This window comes from Watersipora subatra, chromosome 2 (assembly GCF_963576615.1).
Source record: "Watersipora subatra chromosome 2, tzWatSuba1.1, whole genome shotgun sequence".
In the NCBI taxonomy this organism is placed as follows: Eukaryota; Metazoa; Bryozoa; class Gymnolaemata; order Cheilostomatida; family Watersiporidae; genus Watersipora; species Watersipora subatra.
Genome location: NC_088709.1, coordinates 57,901,500 through 57,928,115, shown reverse-complemented (window position 1 = coordinate 57,928,115; position 26,616 = coordinate 57,901,500). Strand labels below are relative to the sequence as shown.

Below are 26,616 nucleotides of genomic sequence, written 5' to 3'. Positions count from 1 at the left end.
CCGTCATGGGTGCTCGGCAAACTTTCAGAAAACTTTTGACAGCTGCAAACTTTTCAGACATTTTTTGCGTTACTCTGACTATTTCATCGGTCATGATGCATATAATTGCCAAGAAGTCAACAGCAGAACATGACGATATGGTGTAAAATAACTTTTAGGCAAATGAAAGAGTTTTCTTATAGCATAACTACTGAGAGGATTTTATTGTTTTAATTATTATTGTAATTAAATTGCTTCACCACTATCTCAATGTGTTTTAGGATCTCATCAAATATGGCTCTCCAAAACCATATGATTGTTCACATCACATGCTTGATGACCGTTCTGGTAACATCTTCAAACATTGGTAATGACCGGCAAGATATAAATCTGAGTTCAGATGGAGGCTACACTGATATACTCATTGCTATTGATGAACGAGTTACTGAAGACCCGGAAATTATTTCTGAACTGCAGGTACAGTTAATGATAAAAAACTTAGCTAGCTTTTTCAAAGTTAATTAACCATTGTCAATATGCCATGGTTACACTGATGAACAGGTAAAACCTAAGTAAGACACTATTTCATGTGATGGTTCCATAGTTCATTGATTAATTGCATAGCCCATATTTCCAATGCTTATGAATTAGAATCAAACACTCTGAACATGAATGCTATCAACCATTATCTGTTGGATCAATCCAAAGCAAGCAATTCATTTATGAAACTGACAGAAATTTATTTCTAATTGTCAGTAATTTTTCCGCATGCAACAAATTCCACCGAATCCAATTCAGAAAATTTTGTGCATGTATGGTAGCTATCACATTGTAATGCTAAGGAAAAAAATAAGTGGTTCAAGCTCTGTTATGAAATGTCATGAATGTTTGAATAAAAATTTGTCATACCCGTAGGAAGACAAACATGGTAGAAAACCTGTAATCAGCAGTGAAAAATCACCTCAGCACCACAAAAAACCTTATAAAGTCTTTACTTCCCAAATAACTAGAGAAGGTCATGAAATGTGGGAACTATTTATGGCCAAATTGTCTTACCTATCTAGTTTGCTTTTTTCAAAAAACATATTTTTGAAATAAAACCACTTAAATTAAAAAAAGATTTTTATATAGTGAAAAAATTATTAAACAATAACAGAATAGTTGCTTTTGTGGGCAAACCTTTGATTTTGATCTGCTACAGAGATGTAAATGTTCCTAAAGAGACTGAAAAAATAAAATTTTGTTAGGACATCTTCCAGAAAATAGTGAGCTAAAATGATTTGATGATCAACCAAAATGATCTGTTTAATTTGGTGTTTAAGAACACTATGCATATCAATCCTTATGCATAAGGAATTGATAAAGAATTTATTGGCAAAACAAAATACTATGTTTCGATGATTCACATTAGGCGAACTTTTTTGGGTTTAAGCAGAGTAATTTCTTTTAATTTGAAGCAAGATAGTAAAATTATATTACTTATTGCTACATGCTAGCATATTTACACTGCTTGATGTGTTTAGGAATACTTCACTGGTGCTTCAGAAGTTCTTCGAATCGCTACTGAAAATAGACTATATTTTAAAAACTTCACCATAGTTGTACCAGAAAATTGGACAAGCAACAGTGATTGGATGGAGGTAAGTTGAGTAGTAAAATCCTTGTAACTATTTTAAACTTTAGAAATATACAAACCAATTTTCTCGGTGATGTGTGGAACATATATTAATACATGTATCTTCAGCAGTAGCAAAGAATTTTTTTGTCAGATGATTTCACCTCTGACTCGTCATGTCTAACTAGCAACCAAGTCCTATTAGTTTTGAAATGATTTTTTAATATCGTGTCTCTCATACTTGATAAAAAAAATGCTTAAAATTGAAAAACAGCTAATTTTGTGTTTTGACTGCAGTTTTAAAATTATTATTTTTAAAAAAATGGTTTAGTTATTTTAACCAGTGGTGTTTACCAAGTTCTTTTAGTATTGCAACATGGTCCTGGCTCATGATAGCACTTTCTGACCAAAATGCAACGTATGGTGCTGTTTAATACTAGAAAATATATTAGCAGAAACAAAAGTAAAGTAAATATTTTTGAAAGTAAAGGTTAATAAATGAGTCCTGCATAACACACCAGCTAACATGGTACAATTTACTATAGTTTTATGCTGTTCACCATAACATAATGTAATGAATTGCAGCGTAATAACAGAAACATAAAGTATTCGATAATATTCCATAATTTAACACAAAGCGGCCTAATGTATTAAAATTTATTACATTATACTGTATTGCTCCATATTATAATACAAATTTTGCATCAGACAGTATATTAAAGCAGTATAGAATAAGCAGTTTTGTATTAAAGTAAAATAAATTAAAATAAATGTAGTATTATATAATCACAAACAGCATAGGCCTAACAAAGAATAGCATAGAACAATAAATGCAGCAAAATACCATATAATACAAAATTAAATTATATTATATTGTATTATATGGTATGATTAATACAAAAAATAATATGTAATAATATGAAATTGAACAAAAACAACAAAACAATACAAAATTCCTAAATATACTATATATAAGATTTTTGTGAAATATGGTAATGGTGATAAAAATTTTAATTTTTATTATGGCTAAAAGTCTTTAAATATTTTAGGCTTAAAGACTTGTAAGCTCTGAGCATTAAACCAAATTCAGCAAATTTAATTTAATCTAATATTGCAAATAAAAAGATGCTTAGTTTTGCTTTTGTTAGCCTGAAGAAAAAGAGACTGTAACGCGAGCAAGAATAATAGTAGCAGAGGCTAACCTTGCCTATGGAGATGAACCTTACACTCTTCAACCTGGAAGTTGTGGGCAAGAAGGAGATTTTATTCACTTCACTCCAGAGTATCTTACTAGAAGTCCGAATGACGCCAATACATACAAGCCAGGTAAGTGGATGGAAATTAAAAAGGAAAAGTAAATGGTTCATATTTTACTAAGAGTGCACATAAAAAAGTTTATTCCTTTTAGAAAGGGTTTTATCCTTTTACAAAATCAAGTTTGAAAAATTAGAAAAATTTAATAGCTATAATTATTTCATTCAGCAATTGTTACTCCAAAGTGAACTTCAATAGCTTTAAGCCAAAATAAAGCTAAAGGTAATATGTAATAAAAGATAAAGTTGTCAAAAGGTTAAGCCTAAGACTGCCGATAGAAGATATTTTACAAATTTGTTTAACTCAAGATGTAAATTATATTATGTAGATTAAGCTTTTTTTCTACCTCTAATATGTAAAAATGGACTTGCATGTCTATATGCTTATATTTCCCACCTGTTTACTATATATTGCTTCCAGTTGTATTCAATATACAAACTATGAGCATCGTAGTCAGTAAATTTTCATGAAAAAATGCTAAATTCAAATATATACATACGTCCAAAGATTTGTTGTTCTAATCATGTAAAAAAAGAATACTTTTTAATCAATGTTTAATAAGGATTAATCACCAGCTATTCTGAGGTCAGCCAACAGAAAAATATAGACCAGTTAAAAGTTTTGTGTTCTTTTGGCAATCAGGCAGAGTACATAAACCCATAATATGTTGGTTTTAGGGAAACAAATACTCAAAAAGGGAGGGAAAATGGGTTTTAATAGCTAGACTATTGAACAATGCTCGTAGTTGTCTAATTAAGTATGTTTAAATTTAGACGAATGGCCAAACGCCATTTGTGTAGATTGAGTCCTAAGAAAACCTATGCTGCTGGTTTTCAAAAAGGTTTCTTTAAATATGCATGATAAGCAGCTCATGTTACCATAGCTCCATGTTACACTCTTCTTGTAGCACCGATTATATATTTTAACTGATAACCAAACTAAATGGTTGCACAGATTTTAGCTACAAAGAGTCTTTTTAGTTTGACGAGTCTATGCTAAAACAGTCAAAAACAAATTTATCTATTTTTGAAAATAAAGCAGACAAAATTTTTTATTTCTTGTTTAGTAATTTGTTATATGACATGCACTATTTGTTGCCAAACACACATGAGTATATGCGTAAAATAAAAGTTTGAGCCAAGGACTTATGTGAATATGTCGAAAATATCTATGCATGTATATACATCAGATTTAAAATGTATGAATACACTAGAGGCTATGATAAAAAAAGTTTTTCATCGATGCGGCTATTCAAATGTTTCAATCTACACACTCCATGAATATTCCCTTTACAAAAAACAAAGAAATTTATTTTAGATATGCTAAATCTTCATAACTTAAAATTTAAAATGAAAAATAAACCATCAGTTCAAGTTTCCAAAACATACAATGCAATTTATTTGAAGAACATATTTTCCATAAATGTGTCGCTCATCAAGATCATTTAAAAAAAAAATTAGGGATTTTGTCAATTAATGCTTGGGAACTTGGCATCTAGGTGCATCGACTTTTTTCAAGCAGTACCATTTTTAAGCTTTACCATTTGAAAATTTTTTTTCATGAGTAAAATCCTATTTTTTGTAGTTAAACGAGTAGTGAAAGAGTTTGCCAAGCTGAAATGGGGCTTGTTTGATGAAAACGTTCCAATAAATGACACAGTTACATCACGGTTCTATTTTAAAGACGAATATCTACTGCCAAAAGGGTAAGTTGATCAAAATTTTCAACACTAGTATGCTAAGCAGTCTTATGCATTGTGAGATATGGTTGTGAGTAAACTGAACAAGCAAATTTAACCTTTTCGCTACAAAATTAGAGTCTCTACCGGAAAATAATTACGTATTCCGAAAGCTTAATATTTGACAGGGGCGCTTATAAATCATCATATCTTTTGAGCCAAACCACTTTATAATAATATTTTAATACCAACTTATTCCAAAAAATTATTTGCATCAGCTGATGTTGTGAAAATTACCAATAATGCTGTGTATAGAATCAGGTCAAATACCTTTTCGAACATTTGCGAAAAGGCTGTGAGAATGCCCGAGTCGGATGATTTATCAACATTATTAATATTTACGACATTATTATTACTGATAATATATAAATATCAACTATCATTAGTGCTATGTTTCACTACCAAAAATCATTTAAAATTCATAGATCTAAAAAGAACTATTAGCAATTTAGAGTTGTCATACATGTAGCACGACTGGTCACTGCGAACAATAAATTACGATAAAACAAGTTTTTTCAAAGTGAACCTACACTCAGGCTAGCTTGTTAACATAATTTTATTGGCTCAACGTATGTGAACTGCTGTTTCTTTTTATTTACGTATAGATACAATAGGGTAAGCTATTAACCGTTCTTTAAACAAAAATGATTTGTGTGAAGCCTGATACAGACGCATCATGAGGCTTTTTGCCATACAGAAATGCATTGCTGAGCCGCTCTACGCCACTCGTGAAATAAAAGATTTACTGTGTTAAGCTGAAAGTCAACTGAGTTGTGGTAGCACCGTTTTTATGACTATAAATATCATGCTGCAAATTTGATTCTGTTTGAGGGAATCTTATTTTCTAACGCTCTCGGTGTAGCTTTGTGCAGACAGATGGTCACTGATCTATCTTATATATGTGAATCTTAAAGTTCGTCTGTCATCGTTTGTTGTCGTCGTCTGTCTGTTGTCGTCTGTCGTCGTCCATCCCGTTGTCTAGTGTTGTCATTGTCTGTCCAGCTATAGCTTGTAAAGCCTGAGCAACAGAATATTACGTTCAAAAACCACCTTCATCCTCGAATAGAACCCACAACATTCAAATCGCCAGTCTATTATCAAGTGCGCCTATCCAAAAAGTTGAGGCATTTTTGTTAGAACCATCGCTCTTATCTTTTTTTCGATTTTACACACTAAATGTGCACTTTTTATCTTTCATGAATACAGTGTGCCTTCAGGTCACAGAGCCAGTGTTAAAAGATTTGTTTGCATTTTTGAATGGAGCACAATTTTATTTCATCAAATTTCTTTTCCGGTGAGGTTACGACGAGGACCATTATTTTTAAATTTGTTTGCCATATGATACGACATCAACAAAATATTCTCTCGACGTTAAAATTTAGCAGTCAGTTTATAACTTATTATAACAAAATAATAAAAATGCTGATATGCTATGCACCAACACCGCTCCTGAAACACCTGAAAAAAAATGATGCCTGTCGAGTTTAGCATCGTTTGTTGCAGATTGTAGTAAAAATGACATCGAAAACAGAAAATTACAAAATTTTAGCATATGACAAAACTGAGGATTTTGTTAGTAAAATACACACTAAAACTTAACTTTATCTATGTGTTTAGAAAGATAAATTTGTTTTAGTTAAATTCATTGTTTAAATTATATGGCTGTATTGCAAGTAAGTACTTCCCATGGTATGCAATGCTCAAAGTACACTGTATTGTTACATTTTTTTCAGATCATAACCACAACATGAACTGTAATTATTGTAGGTAAAACTAGTGCCTAAAGTTAACTCATTGTTTGGTTTCTAATTTTTAAGATGTACTCTACGGATATAAAATTGTGATGCTTTCTACCAGAGGGTTTTTTCATTAGATAACTACTATGAGTTTCTATGCAACTACCAATAGTATTTTTGCATTACAAAGCTAACATTGAAAAAAATTAAAATCATATAAATAAATACAAAATAAGTTTTTATTGTCATCATAGTAAAACAGAATTTATTTAGCAATTACGTGCTAGTTATTTAACATTTAAATTTGAACACCCTTACAGTTGTTTATCTTTTCTCTTAATTTATTTCAGCAGAAAACTTTATCATGAAGTAAAGTTTAAAAGTTACATTTGTTCAAAAATGTTTAAAACCCTCTACAGATGTTTCTTTTTTTCTCCTAACTTATTTGAGCTGCACTGTGATTTAGTAGTCACATGGTGCTCGACGATAGCTCAGAAGGGTTCGTGGGCATGCGCCACTGGACGAGCGGCATCGGCCATGTTGTCATTGTGGATGAGAGCTTTGTTCGCGTAGCTCGTGACTTTTGTGCTCTTGGTATGGTGTCACAGCTCGAGGATCTTTCAAGTCTGTCTGAGTCTTAGTGACTCGTGAGTAAACTATCTTGGAGTAGTCTGGCACTACAGTGTTTTCTGAGAAAAGTGCAGGTGGAGTAGGAGAGACACAAGGGGAGGTTCAGTGTGTCACGGCTGGCAGTCTGGTACTGTGTAATTTGTGCTTAGAAGCTTAAATACACTAAACACTTTTCTTATGAAATGAAGTTTGAATGTAAAAATGGTAACTGTTGTTACATATTAAATAAAAATAAAATTTCTGTGCAAACATCTTTTTTATTTATCAGGCAATGCCGGACATTCAGTTAATTATAGTACAAATTTGACGCTGACTAGTTCGTACATGCAAATATTTTGTTGACATTACATATGAGTTATTAATCAGTCAAAGTTTTATAATTTTTTTTTGCTTTTGGCAATGGTAACAAACAAAAAATGTTGAAAAAATTAAACTGCAGCTGTTACCAGAACTCAAAGGTTTTTTTCTAGCTCATATCATTTATGGAAAAAGATTTACATAGGTCTTTAATGTTGTAGTAGAATATTAATCAAATAATTCTCCAAGTATTCTAGTTTTTACTGTTACTAAGTCAGCAGCTTTACGAAATTTTGTTTCCACAATTTTTATTTTTTTAAATATATTTTTACTTCCTGGATGCCGGAGATGTTTGAATATTAGGCGTTAACAGCTGGGCGTCAATTCAAACTGACACACAGGTGCAAGAAATCTGGATTAAAATTAACCAAAATGTAAAAATGCATCACGTTTATGGCAACTAACAGACACACACAATTACAAATTGAGATTTTTTAATCTTCACGATAATAAGAGACGTGTTTGTTTGTTTGTTCGAAGCCACTCTCTGATTGTTGAAAAAAGATTATGCCATGCTAAAATTAAATCCGATATTTGTTTCCTTGGCAAGCACACTACCACTGCATCACACAACCACATTTCTTTGTCTAAGAATAGTTTTAAACATAGTTTTTGCACCTGAAAATCTCTCACAGCCCATGGTGCAGCCAGCATAATTACAAATTAGACATCATCAAATTTTGAAACAGTGTTTGAGTGAAGCTAGTAAGATGTTGTAAACTTTTATCTTTAGATATTAAAAAAGGAGCTTGATTTTGATGCAGTTTATGTAAACTTTGATTTTAGGTGCGTGGAGAAGGTTGATTTCAACTTTAAAGACATGGATCAATGTGAATTTAGCATCAGCCCTCCTCCTTATCCTTGTGATTTTATACTGAAGAAGGTTTCAGGCTCAGCGTCACTATTATCTTACGATTACGCAGAATCGGTAAGAAAAGTATTTCCATCTTGGCTTGCCTTTCTATTGTAAGCTATTTTTCAAAGTATATATAAATAATTTATTGTATATGTATACCTTATTCACTCCATATATAAAACCAAGTTTTGTGTAAAAAAATATTATATGAACTTGTTCAGATTATGTTTCAGAGGCATAGTTTCAAAAAAACTGTTGATGAAAACTAAATTTTGTTTGCAAACGACCAGAGTTTATAGATTAAAACTAATTCTTTCGATACAAGCTTAATAAACTTTATAGCTCTTGATATTTTTGGTTTGGTTTTTTTCTAACTTCATTTTTCCTCACTTATCGTGGTTTTAGCATTTTGACATATAAACCTGCATTTATTTTCTTGCTACATAACTATGCTAATACTGTGGATCAGTTTCATTTTCAAATAGTGGTACTCATATATCAGATTAGAATCTCAAAATAAACTGTTCCATGCTTAGTCTAAGCTCTGGGTTCGATATAAGAAATGCAAAAACTATAAAATCATGAGCCCTTCTGACTTAATTGCATAATATTTAGTTCACTATGTTAAAACAACTTTTTTGATTAGGTTAATTAAATGAATTTACAAATTACCAAAAGCAGTTACAAAACATTGTTAGTAAGAAAAACTAGCTTTTTTATTTATAACCTAACCCTGTACTGTAACAATGAAAATACAATATTCTTTGCTGTTCATTTACTTCAATGATAAATGAACGAACTGTTGTAAACAAATGCCACAATTCACCCCAAAATTACTGGTTCTCACTTCGCGAATTTTAAAAATAAAACACGATTTTATTGCCTTGAATTTTTAGTTTCAACAAGGAGCTATGTAAAATTATTTATCTACACAGTAAACTTTAACGTGTATTATCCACTTTCATACTGCAAACTAACTCAAAGAGTATTTATAAATTACTACAAAAAGCAGTAGATTTTATCTATTTTAATTACATAACTGGTCAAGCATAATACTTAAATATAGTTTTGAATGCTGATTTTCAAAACAACTTGAGCCATTTATGTAGAAAAACCATTTCCTAAGTTATTACACTCATCTGCAAATATGACAAAAGCAGTTTTACAAACACTCAAAGCGATATGAAGACTACAGCAAGCATTTATAGGTTTACTGCCAATAATAGTGATGCCACACAGTAATTATTCTTGAATTCATTAGGCAGAACATTTTTTTATCACTGCTCAAAGGCATGTTTAGGTAATGCCAACTAGCAGATTATATGTCTATAAAGATTTTATCCCTATTTTCTCACTGTCCGTTGATACAAAACAAGTTTTTTTAATGTTCACTGCATAAAAAAGGCATCTAGTTATACAAAACCAACAAACTGAACAGCAAGGATCTATAAAAATGTGTTAAAACTTTCGTGTAAGACTTAACCATGTTAAAAATCTCATTTCAGGTGACCGGATTCTGCAAAGATAATGAAGATGGAGCAACTCACAATATTCTTTCTAGCAATTTACAGAACGCAAATTGTCAAGATAGAAGCGCTTGGAGTGTTATGTTGGAGTTAGAAGACTTTGGTAATTTCAGTTGTATTATATTTCTTGCAAACCATTTGAGGAATCTTTTTAAAGAGACTGGCTATGTTTGCCTGTATTTGCAATGAGACAACAAATTTGGTTGTGTGTAATTTTAGCAACAGATTATGGGCTTGCAAGAAATGCCGATGTTCTGCCTAATCCAGAATTCAGAATTGTGCAAAAAACAACACTTTCTACTTCCACCTCGACTACTACTCTTCTTCCCACAACAACCACATCTACGACAACATCTACCACAACCCCGGTAACTTCCACAAGTACCACATCAACCACTTCTACCACAACCCCTGTAACCTCCACAAGTACTACATCAACAACTTCTACTACAACCCCTTCATCTTCTACTTCCACCACAACAGTTGCACCAACAACAGATCCCTTGGTGACACCATGTGCTCAGGATATAGTTTGTCTCTGTTTAGATGTGTCGGGAAGTATGAATGTAAGTACACAGCAAATATACTATAGCTACCAGTTTGACTAGCAAATCTTAAAAATTCAGTTAAATATCTCTGCTGAAATTGTGTTGCAAAGCGCATTTTTCAGGCAAATATCTGCATTTTATTTAAAATTCCAACGGTCACTCTAATATTTAACGCTTTAATTATGCACCTTTATGTAGCATTTACTCCAAACCAGTTGTAAAACATCTAAGTAGTTTTGTCAGAAGAAAAAATAAATGTTTGTGGTTATGCCTGTTTCTAAAAACCCATTTTAAAAACTCAAAAACTCAAAATCCACTTTCAAAAGCTCACAGCTTTCTCGAAAAAAAAATCTCAAAAATTTCCTGGTGTCATTGTTAGATCTAAGGTTTTGTGTACACTAGAAAATAACATTTATTAGCTGCAGGCAAATTTTAGTGACTAACGATTTGTCTTAGAGATAAAGAAAATGGACCAATCTGCACTGTCAATTGTTGTAACGCACAACGATACATTTATTTTTAATTAGGTCTTAGGATGCACTAGCTTTTTTTGCAAGAGAAAATAGAACTATGCTTGATTCACTTTTCTTCATATCCGTTTGAGTCTTGTAAAGTAAGCAGGATTTACATAAATTTGTTTTTTACTTTGCACAGTTCAATTCAATCTCTTGGTGAAAAACTTGATGAAAAAACTCTGACAAACACAAAAAGTTACAAAACTTCATTTCAGATTGCTGAAAATAAAAATAGTTATAAAAAGTTGGAAATTGTAGAAATTGTTGTGAGAAAGTTGTTGTGAATATGAAACTTGTCAAAACTGCAAAGTTACTCTAGTAACAGTAGCAAAAACTATCGATATAGTAGTACATAGAAGAAAAATGTTTTACTCCAAAGAGTCAGTATGCCCCAGTTTTTAGTGAGTTATCTTAGCCATAACACTAGTGAGAGAAGCTTGTGAAATACTTATATATTTAGATTTTCAAATGCTCTTTCTATTGGCAAAGTGCTCTATTGCATTTAAATTACTAGGATTGTAATGCAAACTAGTGCTAGTAAATCTTGTTCGTTATCTGATATTTTCTATGTTTAAAATAAGATACTTCAATGGCTCAGTGCTGTCTTGCATCAAATACTTTCAGAAGAGTTAAAATTGCTAAACTTGCTCCATATTAATAAAAATACATAAACTTACAAAATGAAACTATTTCAATTATAGACTAAAATATAGTGTGGGAACTGTATGCAATTGGCTCAGCTTGACCTTGGCATACATTTGATTAGCAGCTGTAATTCAAAACAACTTCGACTTTAGGCGAACCTACAACTAAAAAAAGTACTCAATATTTAGCAGACTACATAATTTTCATTTTACAAATGACAACAGTTACCGTTTTAACTTTCAAATTTCATATCATGAGGAAAAGGTAGTGCGCAGATCCAATAATTTAAGAAGAACAAAAACTACAGTCAAATTATTTACCTGTAGATGTTAAATAGTTAGCAAGTCATGGCTAACTAAATTTTTGTTTGCTACAGCTACAATGAAAAATTGTTTGGCAGTGAAACAATTTATACAAACTGAGAAAACAGATGCAATTATTGACTTTGCTGAATTTATGACAACAACATATAGCGCATTGAAAAGTGTGTATAAAAAGGACACCGTTGCAGCAGAAGTTTATTCAAGGCCAATTCGTGAACCTGTCGATTTAATACAATTGTATGATTGAGATAATTAATGTAGCTTACCAGGTGTATCTCAATTTTTTTGCAAAACAAACTAGATGCGCTATTTTTCAATGAGCATCATAAATATGTTGTAGTGAGGAATGTCAACCAGCAAAGTTGATTGGTTGGTTTTCCTAAATTATGAAGCAGATTGGTAGTCAGAAAAATTTAGACCAAAACCAAGGCTTATCATCTACCTTACACACAGCTCTATATGATTTAAGAATGCCAGAAAAGCGTTTTTAAACATTGGAAATTGCTTGATTTTTGGCATATGTTGCAATCAAAAATTTTTTTTTTCTTTATTTACCAAAACTATTTCAGTTTTTGGCATGAATTTTTATTCTTGAATACTTGTTAGCAGTTTTAGTTGAATACTTTTTTGCATAGTTAAAAAGAAAAAAGGTTTTAGTTCTTTAAATATGAACAATGTCCTATAAATGGTAACAACATAGTTTCATTAGAAAAAATTCATAATGCTAAGGCTGTATGCTTGTGCAGTTTTATCTTTTTAAGTCTAATTATTTTCTTTTTATGTGCAAAATAGAGCAAACTATTTTAGGCCTCATAAGGTATGAAAGGAGAATTTAAATCTCAAGTTTTCTCATACTTGCAGACATATGACAGAATCACTACTATGTCAGAAGCAGTTCAGTTGTATATTATGAGCTTCTTGAAAGACGGAACTGCTGTAGGAATTGTCTCATTTTCTGATTTTGCCTACCTGCACGCTGACATGACTGAGGTTACTAGCAATGAAGTGAAAGAGATTCTCCGAGCAGCTGTACCTACTCAAACTATTAGTGGGACAAACATCGCGGCTGGGATCTACGAGTGTCAACGAGTAGGTGTTTTGTTTTACATTCAGAACCTTTTGTCTTTTGGAAGCACTTTATGCTAAGATAAAGTAGGCAACAGCACATTTTCCGCAGAGCCCAAAGTGCAAGTTCAGTGAGACTGGTATCTGCTTGTATCAATCCTGAAAACAATATTAATTCATTTGGCAATATATGTATTGTTATGAGTGTTCCACAGAGTTTTTTTAAAAATTAAAATGACTCTACAATAACCATTAAATATTGAAGTTGAACCCAAATTGGCAAAATAATGGTTTTTCTTGACAACTAACTTTGACAACTCCTATTAACTTGCAAATAATTTAAATTAGCCAAAAATATTTTTACAAATGAACCGCTTTGAAATACAATATTTTAGCTTTTTTAATAATCATAAAAATTTAAACTCCTATAATACTTCTCAACAAATATAAGTCTGAAAGCTGAGTTTTTTTAAAACCTATAGACCCGTCTCAAAAGATATAGTTTCCTGAAAGTAATGACACAAAATATCGCCCTTGAGAGTTGAGAAATTAGTGTTTCACAAAGTTATGCTGTACTAGACTCACTGCCTAGAGCTGCCGTAAATGATACGTTAAACTAATTTCATCTAAATTTTTTTAGATTAGTTAAGATGCTTTATTGTGACAAAACCTTATGTTTACAGTTCATGCATAACATCACTTTGTTTACTCTTCCAGGCTGAAAAAAGCCGTTAAAATATTATCAAATTCTTCTTCATAAGACCTGTTTTGATGTAAGCTGAAACTGCCCATACTTTCAGTCAAGAAATTCCAAAGAAGTTAGCAAATAGTTCTCACAGAAGCATTTATATACTCATTTTAGATACTGACCCAATACACCGGAGGTGACATCAGAAATACTAGAATCCTTTTACACAGTGACGGACAAGGAAGAGTAGATGATTCTATTGAACAAATTGTCAGTGAAGGTGTTATTCTGGACACTGTCTTGTTTGGGTCAGTAGTGAACAGTAGTGGTAACACCATGTCGATGCTCTTTGGTTATTTTTCTAACGTATTTTAGAGTTGAACTTTCATACATAACTCATTTATTACTTTGTGTTGACTTGAGTACCAACAATGATATACAGCTCCCCCAAGGATGGGCGACAGTTATAATATAGGCGGGGTTTAATGATCGTGCTCTGTTAGGATTGGGCTAGCCTGGGCATTGGAGCTAACGCAATTCTCGCGGGGCGGTCGCGTTGCCTTATTAGGTTTTGGAAAACATGATTTGCTGTTATCGTGTCATTAGCTCATTCAGACAGCAGACCCCGGCTGTTCAAAAGAGCAAACCTTGAATTTCTAGAACGTAAGTGTAACACCTAAATAAAAAGATGGATATATAGAAAATAAAACATTTCAAACTCTCTACTTTTATTAATTTTGAAATTGGTAGGTGTCGTAGTATTTGCTTAAAGTTAAATATAATTTACCCAAATCACCCAAACAACGGCTTTTTTTCCTAGTTTTTGATTAGTATTTTGCCACTCCTAATATAAAATGGCAAAGTCTTTTAGCGTTGTCACATTGTTTTACCTGGCTAATAAGATGGGACAGCAGGAAAAGCTGTGGAGTGTAGTTTTCAAACTCAAAATCTAAATATTTACCCAAAATTTTTCTTGCTAATTCACGATTGCGACAATTAATATTGTGAATTCTTGTAAATGGCAGCTGACTGATCATAACTTTAACAATATTAGGCAACTATGTTCATTTGACGACAGAATGAAACCAACAGATCTGTAAAATAACTACTATTGTTCAAAATATTTGTAAATTCACAAGGGGCTTTATTCCGCATATTTGTTTGTTCAGGTGCAGTGTTCAGGTTCATCCAAACAGAGCTCAATCATTAAGCCCTGCCCACATGATGCCTGTAGCGTATCCTTGGCTGCTTAGAATAATTGCACAAAATTGCACAAAATAGTTACGTGTACTACATTTGATGGTCTTTAACGGTACATTTGACTACCAATATACTACATGTAGCTTTACTAAAACTCACAGTCAGAGTTCAAAGTAGGTTAAACCATTAGCATAGAAAATATTTGAACTTACTTTTTGAGGTTAAATCAGTTTCACACTTCTAATTTCTACTAGCTTTTAACTTAGGCCTGAAAAAACACAGCTCTTATTAAAATGAAAATTTCCTTTCACAAGATATGCGGTATTTTTCTTGTTTTTAACCATCTCACCAGTTTGCTATAACTTTAGACAAGGAGGATTTCTAACAGATCGAGCTGAAGAGTCTGGAGGACAGCAGTACTTTGCGAGTGATGAGCGAGGAGGAGTTGGTCTACTCGCATTTTATAAGTCAACTGCTTTACGAAAATGTGAAGCTGAAAATGAAGATGCTTTGGTATGATTTATGCTGTTTAAGAATGCTAGTTGTTTATTAGGAGATTATAAACTATGGACTAAAAGGTTGGCTGTATCAAATAATTCTTTCTGTAAGCCTAAGACATGAAAAATGGTTGAAAATTTGTTTTGTTGTGATGTCAGTCACAGGATAATGAGAAGTCTGAGAATTCTAAAATCTATACACATAAAATCAACGTAGTAACTATGCTAAAAGCTACAGAATGGCTGAAATAAAACCAAAGCTGTCGATTTTTTATCTTTTAAACATTTTAAATTAAAGGGTCAACTAACATTCATGTGACTATCAAATATTTTTAAAGCTAAATTTCTAAGACACTGTTATAAAATTATTGAGTAACTTGTTACAAGTTTGAAAATACAAACTTCAAGTTAAGATTCACGATACTCAATGTGGTCAGATTGAACAGGTAAACAACGCGAGGGCATTTGACCTGATTCGCAACGATTTTTGCTTGAAACTAGCCAGAAGCCATGCTTTGCTTAGAATTTCTTCTATTTTTCGTAAAGTGTAATAGTTTTAGACTAAAACCTTGGTTCTCAAAAACTAGATAAAGCTTTAATAAAAAATATTTTAGAGGCATGGCGGAAAGCACAAACCATGCTTTTGAAGGTTGGGTTAAATTAGGGAAAGTTGTGGACATTCATATTAGTTATGTAAACTCACACGCGCACACACACACAAACAAACACATGATTGCGCTTGTACATGCACACAAACATGCGCACAGGCGCCTGCACGCACACACACGCGCACACATGTACGCACACACACACATACACACACGAGCGTGTGCGCGCACACACATACGTAGCACATTCACACAGTGTAGGCACTTGCACACACACGGCATACATGACACACAAACACAGCACACACACAACACACCCGCAGCACACATACAGCACACACACAGCACACACACACACGCACATGCACACGCACAACACACGCACACGCACACACACAGCATACACACAGCGCACACAAATGAACAAATGAGCTCACAATAAAAACAGGCTTTATTGATATAGGAGATACAACGGTAATTACAGGCTAATAAGGCCGGTTCTACTGGTATCTTTTAACACCTTCTCAATTTTTAAATGTGTCTGTGAATAAGTGAGCGACCCTCTTTTGACATAAAAAATATTCTGTTGAAGTTTATAGTCTCAAGTTGCTTCACTAAATTTAAATGCCAATACCAATTATTTGACCTAAATAATTATTCTCTTTCTTGCTAAGCTTACCTGAGCTAAACATTCATGTCAGAAATTTCAAACATTCACTTAAAACATGACAAAGTTCATTAAGTTTATCAAGAGTGTTTGTCAAAAATAAACTGATAAAATGACCGTGTGTGGTGAACTACATGTATGTGTACCAAGCTGAGCCGAGCCGAGTCAGGTCAAGTCAAGCCGAGTCAAGTCAAGCTAAGTGAAACGGGAGGCAGAGCCTCCTGCTATCTAAGCATGCGCATTTTGAATGAGAAGACAGGGCTGATCTCTGCCTGTTATACGACTTGTTGCATGCTTTTCTTGTAAACACTGCATACAAAGCAGATCAAATATGTGGATGAACTCTTGCACTGAATCTTGTACTTTGGAGCAGTAAAGGGCAGTGCACAACACCTTTACACATGCTTATAAAAAATGTGATTTTAAAATATTAACTAAAAAATCCATTTTTCATATTTTCATAAAGTGTAAAAAAGTGAAGTTAAATGTATATCTAGCTTATGGAAAGCTTATTTCAGCCAATTGCTTGCACTGAATCCTCACTTAATGACTATTATTTCACAGTTTTCAGTACCCAGTAATAGTTTTTGACAATAAGCTAAAAGTTTTTGCAATGTAATTTCATTGGAATACTAGCTAGTGTTTTTGTCTAATAAACATGGTATGATCTTCATAAGTACCCATGCAAATTCTTAAAAACCAAAAAGAATTGACAGTTATTCTGCTTTGGTATCAAAAGTCAATAATCAATCTATAATCATTTATATTTTATGAAGCTACATATCTGACAATTAATTTTCAACTAAAACCTTATCAGACTCGCTGGACACCATGTCATAATACAGTAGTTTAGGAGTCTTTTGCAGAAAAAAGTTTATAGGTGTTATTAAAAATCCTGCATACCTTCAAAGAAATGATTTGTGGTTAATAATTAAATCTAAACATTTTATACACCACATTTTATTTTGTAGCTCAACAATGATCTAATCTTGATTGTTGCGGGAGAATTAACATATCAAGGGAGAATTTACTTTGATGTCACTATTGGCCTGAACACCAAAATGGTCTTCAAATACGATGCTAGAGTTGAAATATCAATATCAACTAATCTCCAAGTAACCATATCTGAAGATGCCATTTCTCTGACAACAATTGCTACCATAGAAGGTCGACTCGTAAGTATACTACCAATTAACCTAGTGTTGTTTGAACACAAGAAATTAATAGAAATTATATATCTTATTTTTGTAGATAAGATGCGGTAAGGTCAATTTTATAGCATATTAAAATTGAGCTTTACTCAGTAACAATTCATCAAACATTTCTTCCAATTTGCTATGAAAGTAAAACATGTTTTGATAAAGACGAAACAGGCTTCAAAACAATTTAAAAAGTCATTTTATGCTGGACAGTGCGATCAGTAATATTGAGTAGTTCTAGAGTGTTTAAGTGAACTATCAAGCAATCTATAGCTGTTGCCTAAAGATAAACTTGTACATAGTTTTGGTGGATCTTACAAGAAACTAGTACGCTTGCCAGACCCGTTTACTGTAAGAGATTGTGATCAGTAGTCAGTATATTAGAGTTTTGCCAAAGTGGTGTAGCGGTGCTGTGCCTGCTATTAAGTCTGATGCAAATTTGAATTTGGTCTGAGGCAATTTTTTTTGAACATTTTTAGCATGTTTTTTGGGCAAATGGACGGATCGATGCTGCTCTTATTGTAGTTTAGACTAGCTAAATTCCTAGCGTTGTCCAGGTAATGAAAGAATCCTTGAACAGAAGAATTAATTTTATTTAACGTACACCACATTTACCAACTAATCTTTAAACTTCATATGATGAATAAAGTATTTTTTACTGTTCAAATACATTTATTGTAAATTGGGAAAAAAAATAAAACAACTGTTAAGCAGTTTAAAGTAGAAATAATTAGCCAGTAATGACTAGATATTCAGATTTCTAACAAAGTTTATAATTTTAAATGATTTGAGACTGATGCAACTATTAATAAGTAAAAAAAACATATTAAAACAATGAAAATGTTGAATTAATAATAACAATACAATGATTACATGTAGGTGAATAAAAAGATTATCGTTGTAATCGAAACTATGCATGCTTTGAGTACAACAATACTTGTACATTTCAAAACTGGTACAAACTTAAAATTATATATCAGGCTGCTTTTGTTGAATTCTTGGTTTAACTAAATAAAGAGAAAATCCAGATGCAATTCCTCCTCAAAATAATACAACAAAAGGTTTAAATTTAATAGTTTTCAGCCCTCGCTGTGAAGAACAACACCAAATTGGAGCTAGTAATAGGACACTTGAAAGTGCAAATTAAAAAAATAGGTAATTGATTTTGAAATGGCTTTTGAACTTTTTAAAAAGCAAAGCAAATGTAAAAGAGACAGCTAATTAATATTGAAAAGTGCTTTCCCCTTTAAAAGCAACTATACCATGGGTAAAACATCCTAAAACGATAAGAAATGGCTTACCCTCGTGATTAGGCGCATGTGTTTCAGAATATTAAATTCCAATCTTTGTTAGTTCAAAATGAAAATAAAAGGCATTTTTCTGTCCTAAATTTTCATCACAATATCCGGACAGACGATAAACTCTTTATCGCCTGTCATTAACTCTGAATAAAGTCTTAAACATCAGTTTCGAAATGGCCTTTTTTCTGTATATTTTTGAATGTTTTTTAGCAAAGGCTGTGTGTTTATTCTGAAAGTGTCTTGTGACATTTGATTATTTGTTTAAAAATTTCCCTTGACATATTAAGCAAATTGATAAACCAGACACATCAGCAGTGAAAGCAAGCAAATCCGACCACGGAGGCTGGAATGTTCTATTTTCCTCTGTCAATTTTCTTTCCTTAGCATTCAAAATAGTTTGCTTACCTGAGGTAGAAAAAAAGTAAAGAATTGTCCTGACGGCTGGTGAACACATAACAAGCGACAATGTTTGATTTATCACCATAATTACAATTTTTTAAATTATATTACAAAATCTAGTAATGAAACTTCTATATTTTTTATGATTTACTCAGCGTATGGTAAAAAAAGGAAAAAAATCCAAAGTCAGAGAGAACCGCAGTGAGGGGTTAAAAGAGCAGCATGTGGCTCCGGAGCAGCGGGTTGCTGACCCTTAGGCTAGGCAAATGTTGGAGGAAGGTCACATTATTGTATAGCTGACATTAACTTTAGTTACAGCCCTCGCATAAATTTAGCGCAAATAGATTTATTCTCAATGTAATTTTAGGAACAGTTCCTAGATTACACTATCACCAAAAAAGATCCAGACACTGAAGTATCTGTCATCCTTACTGTAACTTCTTCACCAGTTCCTGGAATTCAGCCTATTGTGGTTAACAATAGACTCAATTCTAACAATATTGAATTTAGTGCAAGCTCGGAGGTAAGGCTAACTAAAAATATGCTAGTACTTCTATTGTGAGTCTCAAGGCTTCATGAAATTATGATATCTTAAATTGACAGCTATAATCAGGATGTGTGAAATAAATAGAAATTACCATTTTTATAGAAAACATGATTCTAGGTTGTTTTAAATTGCTGATCATATTTTCTTTGAAAAAATAATAGCCAACAACAATTAAAATGAAATCTTTCAATTTAAAACTTTTTAATGCAAAAAAATTGTTACATTTATGCAGTAATCAAATTAAAAGCTATAATGATATATGGTAATTTTATGCCCCCTGTATTTATATAAAATTTGCACATCATTTTATAAAAAATAAGCACAATTTTTAACAGCTAGTTGTATGTAATACCATTTGCCTCATTTGTGGTACCAAAGTATTTTAAAATTGTAAAACTTCATCTATTCTGCTATTAAATCTAATGTTAAGTACTTAACTCCTAGAGATCAGCCACTAGGAATGTTGTTGTATTGCTCAGGATTTTAACAATTTTTAATTCTGTCATGCAAATACATACACCTTGCTAAATTTGTGCTGTTGTTAGAACACTTGCTAGATGGTGTTCGCTAAATTGTGCAAAAACTAAAACACGTACGCCATGACGTTACTTCAGCGTGGTCCAGCTACCGCTACTCTTATAATAGCTATAGCTAGAGGGACACACATACGTTGAGCAATGTATATATATAGATTGACACAAAATTTTGAAGCATAAAATAAGCACAATCTTTAGCAGCTAGTTGCATGTGATAGCATTTGGTTCACTTATAGTGAGAATATTTTAAAATTGTAAACTTTTATCTATTCTGCTATTGCGACTAATGTAAAGTATTTAACTCTTGATGAGCAGTCACTAGGAATTTTATTGCATTGGTAAGGTTTTTCTAATGTTTAAATTTTATCATAAACGCACATCAACTTTCCTTTTGTGAAAATCAAGTTTGCCAATATTCAGATGATTTGAAAAAAATTTTCAAGTCATAAAATTTTTGAGTTAAATTGATTGTGTTTGCTAAATTGTGCAAAAACTAAAACACGTACTGCAATTTAAAAACAATTTAATTGAACAGCAAACGGTTTATGAGGTGTACTACTTCCTTTTTAAGTAATGATAGATGCGATTTCTAGCAAATATTGGTTAAAGTAAGGTAATCTAGAATGCAGGTACCCAGTGAGCTTTTAAAGTCAAAGCTTTGTTTTTATGGCACTAATAGCAAAATGAAACGTTTTATTAAAATTATAAAAAATTTGCTAGGATTAACACTGTTTACCACGTTTGTAGCTTATTGGATACATGGGAGTATTCCAAGGATATTCTCCTGTTCTCCAACTTGCGGTATTCACCATTTTGGAGGATCCAAGTGGATCTTTGACACGCATTAAGTATTATGACGATGGCACTGGTGAGAATGGGTGTTACCCAAAGTATAAATAACATTATTGGTCTAATGTCATTTTTGAGCTCTCATGAGGTAATTACATGTGATATATATATATTTTTTTTTAAGACATAGATAGTATGTGTATGGCAAAATTATTCACCTCAATTAAATTACTCCAATTAAAAGTAGCTGTGCATCAAATAATTAATTACAAAATTGATCTTAAGGAACTTGTAAAAACCATTTGGCTAGCCAAATAGTTCTAAAATTTTCGAAAAGACCATGGTTGTGAAAAAACTTACAATGTGCCTTTTTATCTAGCTAGTGGCGTAAGATTTGTTTTTCCGGTTTTTATAGACAAAATTCTAAGAGGTTAACTGTATAGCACATAAAAATTTAGCTTTATCAAGCAAAAATTCAGCAAAACAGTACTTTGATTCAATATTTAAAAAATACCATGTATTGGCAAAACCCAAACTAGCTTTGGAATTATATTTAGAAAAAAAAAACTATTGAAAACTAGAAGAAAATCTAAAGTCTAGGCTGTCATGTTTATGGTGCACAATGAAATCAAGAATATTAAATAGTCAATCAGTGTTCAGGTAGTCTATCCCACCCCTTGTAGTTGTTGTTTGATATTCCAATAGTTGACTTATTTAGACACGCCTTTTTAGTACGCAAAGCAATATCATTCATTATATTTAACAATTTATAAAAAACTTTCTACTCAAAAGGAGAGCAACTTAGGTGTGGTACCTTGTTTGTCCTTTTCATGTTATTACCTTGTTTATAAAATGGCTTCAAAGAGGTGACAAACTTGGAGGAACATCTTAACATCATTTTACTTTTGCTGCTTTTAGTAGATATTTTTGCTGTCTTAGGTAGTTTCATTAATCATTAAACATGTTTCAGCTTTCTATATAAACTTCTTTCTTTTGTCAATCACCGTGTTGAATGATTACTTGAGATTTGAGAAACTTTAAATTAGTTCATATGAGAGCCTTTGTAGTTTATCCAGGTTTCATATTGCCAAAGGAACTATTTGATCCATTTAATAAATTTTTAGTAAATTCCAGTTTTGTGTGAATTGTTTTTTTGATAACTTATATATCAAACAATTAGAGTAATTTTAGTTTTACAGGTTTCATATTGTTAAAGGATTTATTTTAAAAAATTACAAACTTTGAGGTAAAATACAGTTTTGTGAAATGAAATTTGTTTTCCTGATAACATTTATATTGTACATTTAGTATTATTTTGTTATGGCTCTCATAAAGAATAAACGTTTTTTAGCAATTATTGCGACACAAATTAGTGAAAAAGCATGAATATCTTTTAATTATTTTATTTTTAAAAACGTGAATAATTTCATGAATATCCAATTTTAAATTTAGTTAATTTTTTGCCTAATTGCAGATTATCAGCTAAAACTATTTTCAATTTTTCAATACACATGTAGTTAAAAATATAGTTCAATATTTACCAAAATGGTTTTCATTATTATATTATTATTATAGATCTACCAAAGCTAATCATATATAAATTAAAATCTTTTGAGTGAATATTGCCGACCGTAAATAAAGGGCTAAAAGCCATTTTTTTACTGTAATAACTCTATTTAGCTATCACCGCTTTTAGAAAGCTAGTAGCACATCCAACTTAAAAAAAATCATTAAACTAAATATTTACGTATAAACCGTTATATTTTAAATTAACTATTCATAAAATGTTTGTGAAATTGTCTGTGAAGTTTGAATTCACAATAATGACAAGCTATCAAAATTCTAGCGTAGATCAAACAATTGTCAGTAACTGCAAACAGAAAAAGTCTGACAATAATATTGTTTGAAAAAAGCTGAGGTAACGATGAATGTAATAGTTATGAGCCATGTGCTATACACTTTACCCATGGTGTGTTTTAACTGGTAATTATTATACATGTAGAATGAATTCCAGCAAACTGGTCATTAGATTATAGGGACCTCAGCTCTTTTAAACCGAAAATACAAGAATTATTTTGCTAAAATACCACTATGCAAAATTGCAACTATTTTTTGATTTTGATTTGATTTGATTTTTATTGCGTAATAATAACATGACAATATGAGTAAAAAAAATACACAGAGTAGCAATAGGACATGCCAGATAGCCAGAGGCTAGAGTCAAGGCAGCCCCAGCAAGCAGTAGGAAAAGAAACAGAATCAGCGATAAGCGCACACTCCGGAGCACCAGAGTCAGGAAGGACAGTCCCAGGACGCCCACAGGCGCTCTACCAACTTCGCCTTCAGCTGACCCGGAGCAGAGCCCGCACAATCACTCAAAAATTTATTATATAATTTCATTGCACTAAAAAATATCGATCTCTGTCCCTTAGAAGACAAACACTTTTTCAACTTTAATTGATTTTTACTTTTTAAACGGGTATCTTGACAATGATCTATCATAAAATCTTGCAACTCTTCCATGGGGAAAGAATTTGTTAAAAACATTAGCAGGCGATACTGGAATAAAATTTCAATTGGCATTATTTTTAAAATTTTAAAATTTTTGGAAACTGTTTGATTTGGTTTAAAATTGAGTATTATTCTGATTGCCTTTTTTTGCATGATTAAAAGTTTGTTTAAATCAGTTTTGTTGCCGTGGCCCCAAAACTCGATTCCATAAATTAAAAGAGAATAGAAAAAACTGTAGGACAAATTGATCATGGTTGATTTGTCTAGGTAGGGGCGAATGAAACGAAATATTAGTAATATGTAATTAAGTTTTTTGATGAGACTTTGGATGTGTTTTTTAAAAGTCAAGTTGTTGTCTAACGTGATACCTAAAAATTGAGTCGAATCTTTGATTTGTAGTTGAGAATTGTTTAAAGAAAGGCTTAGATTATAATTTTGAGTGTTTTTAGACGGATTTTTGAAAACTACTTGAAATGTTTTACTGTTGTTTAAAATGAGTCTGTTTGATAGGCACCATTCATTAATAATATTTAATTCCTCTTGGAGTTTAGAATTATCTGTTGAAAATATATTGGTGTCATCTGCGAATAAAATACAATCCAAAGCAGGTGCAGCATTTACTAAGTCATTTATAAAAATTAAAAATAAGAGGGGTCCTAAAATTGATCCTTGTGGGACACCAATCGTAATTGCCCTCATTTGCGAACAATCAGTATCTGTTTTGGTAAATTGAAATCTATTTTGGAGATAACTTTGAATAAGAGAGGAAGACTTTACACTAAAATTGTAGTAAAAAAGTTTGTCAATTAAAATTTTGTGATTAATCGTATCGAATGCCTTTGAAAAATCCAAAAATACGCCCTGAGTTATATTACTTTGATCTAAATTAGTATATAAAAATTCCATTAGACTGTTTATTGCTGTAGTGGTGCTTTTACCTTTTCTAAAACCAAATTGTTTAGGCGACAAGATGTTATTGGTTTCTAAAAAATCCCGTATTTGCAAAGACAAACATTTCTCTAAAATTTTTGATAAAGCAGGAAGAATGGAAATGGGCCGGTAATTAGATGGATCTGTTCTATTTCCTTTTTTAAATAATGGAGTCACGCGAGCTATTTTTAAACAATTTGGGAAATTAGATTGTTGTATAACAAGATTTATAAGATGTGTTAAAACTATTATCTAACTTAATAAAATTATTGATGAAGTTTTGGATTTTGCCAACAAGCATTCTTCCATTTTCAGCTTTTAAATATAAAAACAAAACATCAACAAGAATAATAATCTTTTATTTTTAGGTAAAGATTCGGTAGCAAATGATGGAATCTACACAGGATTCTTGCCTCCTCATCTGATTGGAGGAGGATCAAGCGGCAATTTTTATGGTTTGTCGGTAAGAGAAAATCTAAATATACAATCTAAATATGCAATGTATAATTAGGTTTAAATTTATATAAAACGTATATACACCGTAGTAAAATATGTAGTATGTATTATTTATAGATAAATATTCAAATTTAATTATTGCATTTCCCAGAAAATGCAATTAAACTTTTGCAATTTTATCAGCGTATAGTAATGACATGTTTCTGTCATGACAATGCTTGGTAGTGTTCTCATGTGCTCTAGTAGAGAAACACACCACCATATTAGAACCATTTTATAACCTACCTTGGGTGGTCCTAAAACTTATCAAGGGCTTCTTCTGGAAGTGTCAGATTAACCCAAAGGGATGCTTTTTGCAACATTTAGTTATTTCAGGTAGCCATTAAACTTTCCAATTGTGCGAAACAGGTAGATAAATAATGAGCTCACATTTTCAGTGTGGTACCCAAGGTAGTTATGGTCTAGATCCGAAAGACCCAGCAATTTAGGGTTGAAAGCTTGCAAAGAGTTTTTTTGGTCAAATCGGCATTAAGCAGGACTCAAAACACCAACTGTATGGTTGGCAGTCAAAGGCAATACCACTAGGCCACCCTGACACCCCACATATAAAGCAACTACTATACTAAATTATGAATTAAAATGTTTGTTTATTTTTTTGTACTGTGTTTATTTCTGTGTAATTCATACTGCTCTGCCTTTCTGCCCCAAGTACAACTCTATAATTATTGCAATAGTTTTGTAATAGTTAAAGCATTTTTCTTCACCTATTGGCCTGTCTTTTTTTTCTGAATGAGTTCAGGCATAACAATAGCTGAAGCGTAAAGCATGAAGCCATAAAAGAGTCGCAGGTGTAGAAAGTATATGCACAGCTTGGTCTAGAGCATGACCAGTTGAACAGTATAGTGTATTGAATGAGTGCTTGTCAGCAAGCCTGTAGTTCCCAGTTTCAAATCTAATGTGCAGCATTTTTTTCATTTTCAAAACTTTGTTGCTATAAATGGCAAAAAGATAAAACATACAGACAGACACTGAGACTTATATATTTAGATGCAAATTGTTTAAATCTGCATATACATGTATATACATATAGTAATAGAGCTGTATTTTTGTAATCTGGTAACCGCTTGTGGTAATTTTTAGATTGACATTCAAGGCGAGGGCCTTTTGCCAGAACCGGGAGTAGTGGGAAAAAGAAAGAAAAGATGCGTTGGGTGCAACAGCCTTGGTAACGTCACGCGATCTGGATCGGGTAATCGTCAAATAGATGTATTTCATGTAAATTTGTTTGGCTTTTTTTCTGTAGAAATTTAAAGAGAGCTTAAACGTTTGAATTGACTGGTAAAGCTAAATAAACTCTTTTGACCAATTTCTTAGAGATATTATTGTCTAAAGATATTTGGTAATGTTTTGCACAGAGCTGTGGATTATGCTTAACATCTAA

At 32.0% G+C, this 26,616-nt stretch overlaps 1 protein-coding gene across 1 annotated transcript; it reads left to right on the top strand.

Annotated features, from left to right (window-relative positions):
* The first annotated feature begins 273 nt into the window (after window positions 1-273).
* LOC137388371 (calcium-activated chloride channel regulator 4-like) lies at window positions 274-26,616 on the top strand. Its single transcript, XM_068074856.1, has 17 exons — window positions 274-456; window positions 1,503-1,619; window positions 2,743-2,920; window positions 4,493-4,613; window positions 6,849-7,010; window positions 8,156-8,297; window positions 9,731-9,854; window positions 9,971-10,317; window positions 12,644-12,871; window positions 13,710-13,843; window positions 15,104-15,248; window positions 17,479-17,682; window positions 19,774-19,929; window positions 21,237-21,357; window positions 25,088-25,182; window positions 26,316-26,424; window positions 26,591-26,616. Exons 1-17 carry the CDS (start codon window positions 274-276, stop codon window positions 26,614-26,616), a joined length of 2,592 nt encoding a protein of 863 aa, XP_067930957.1.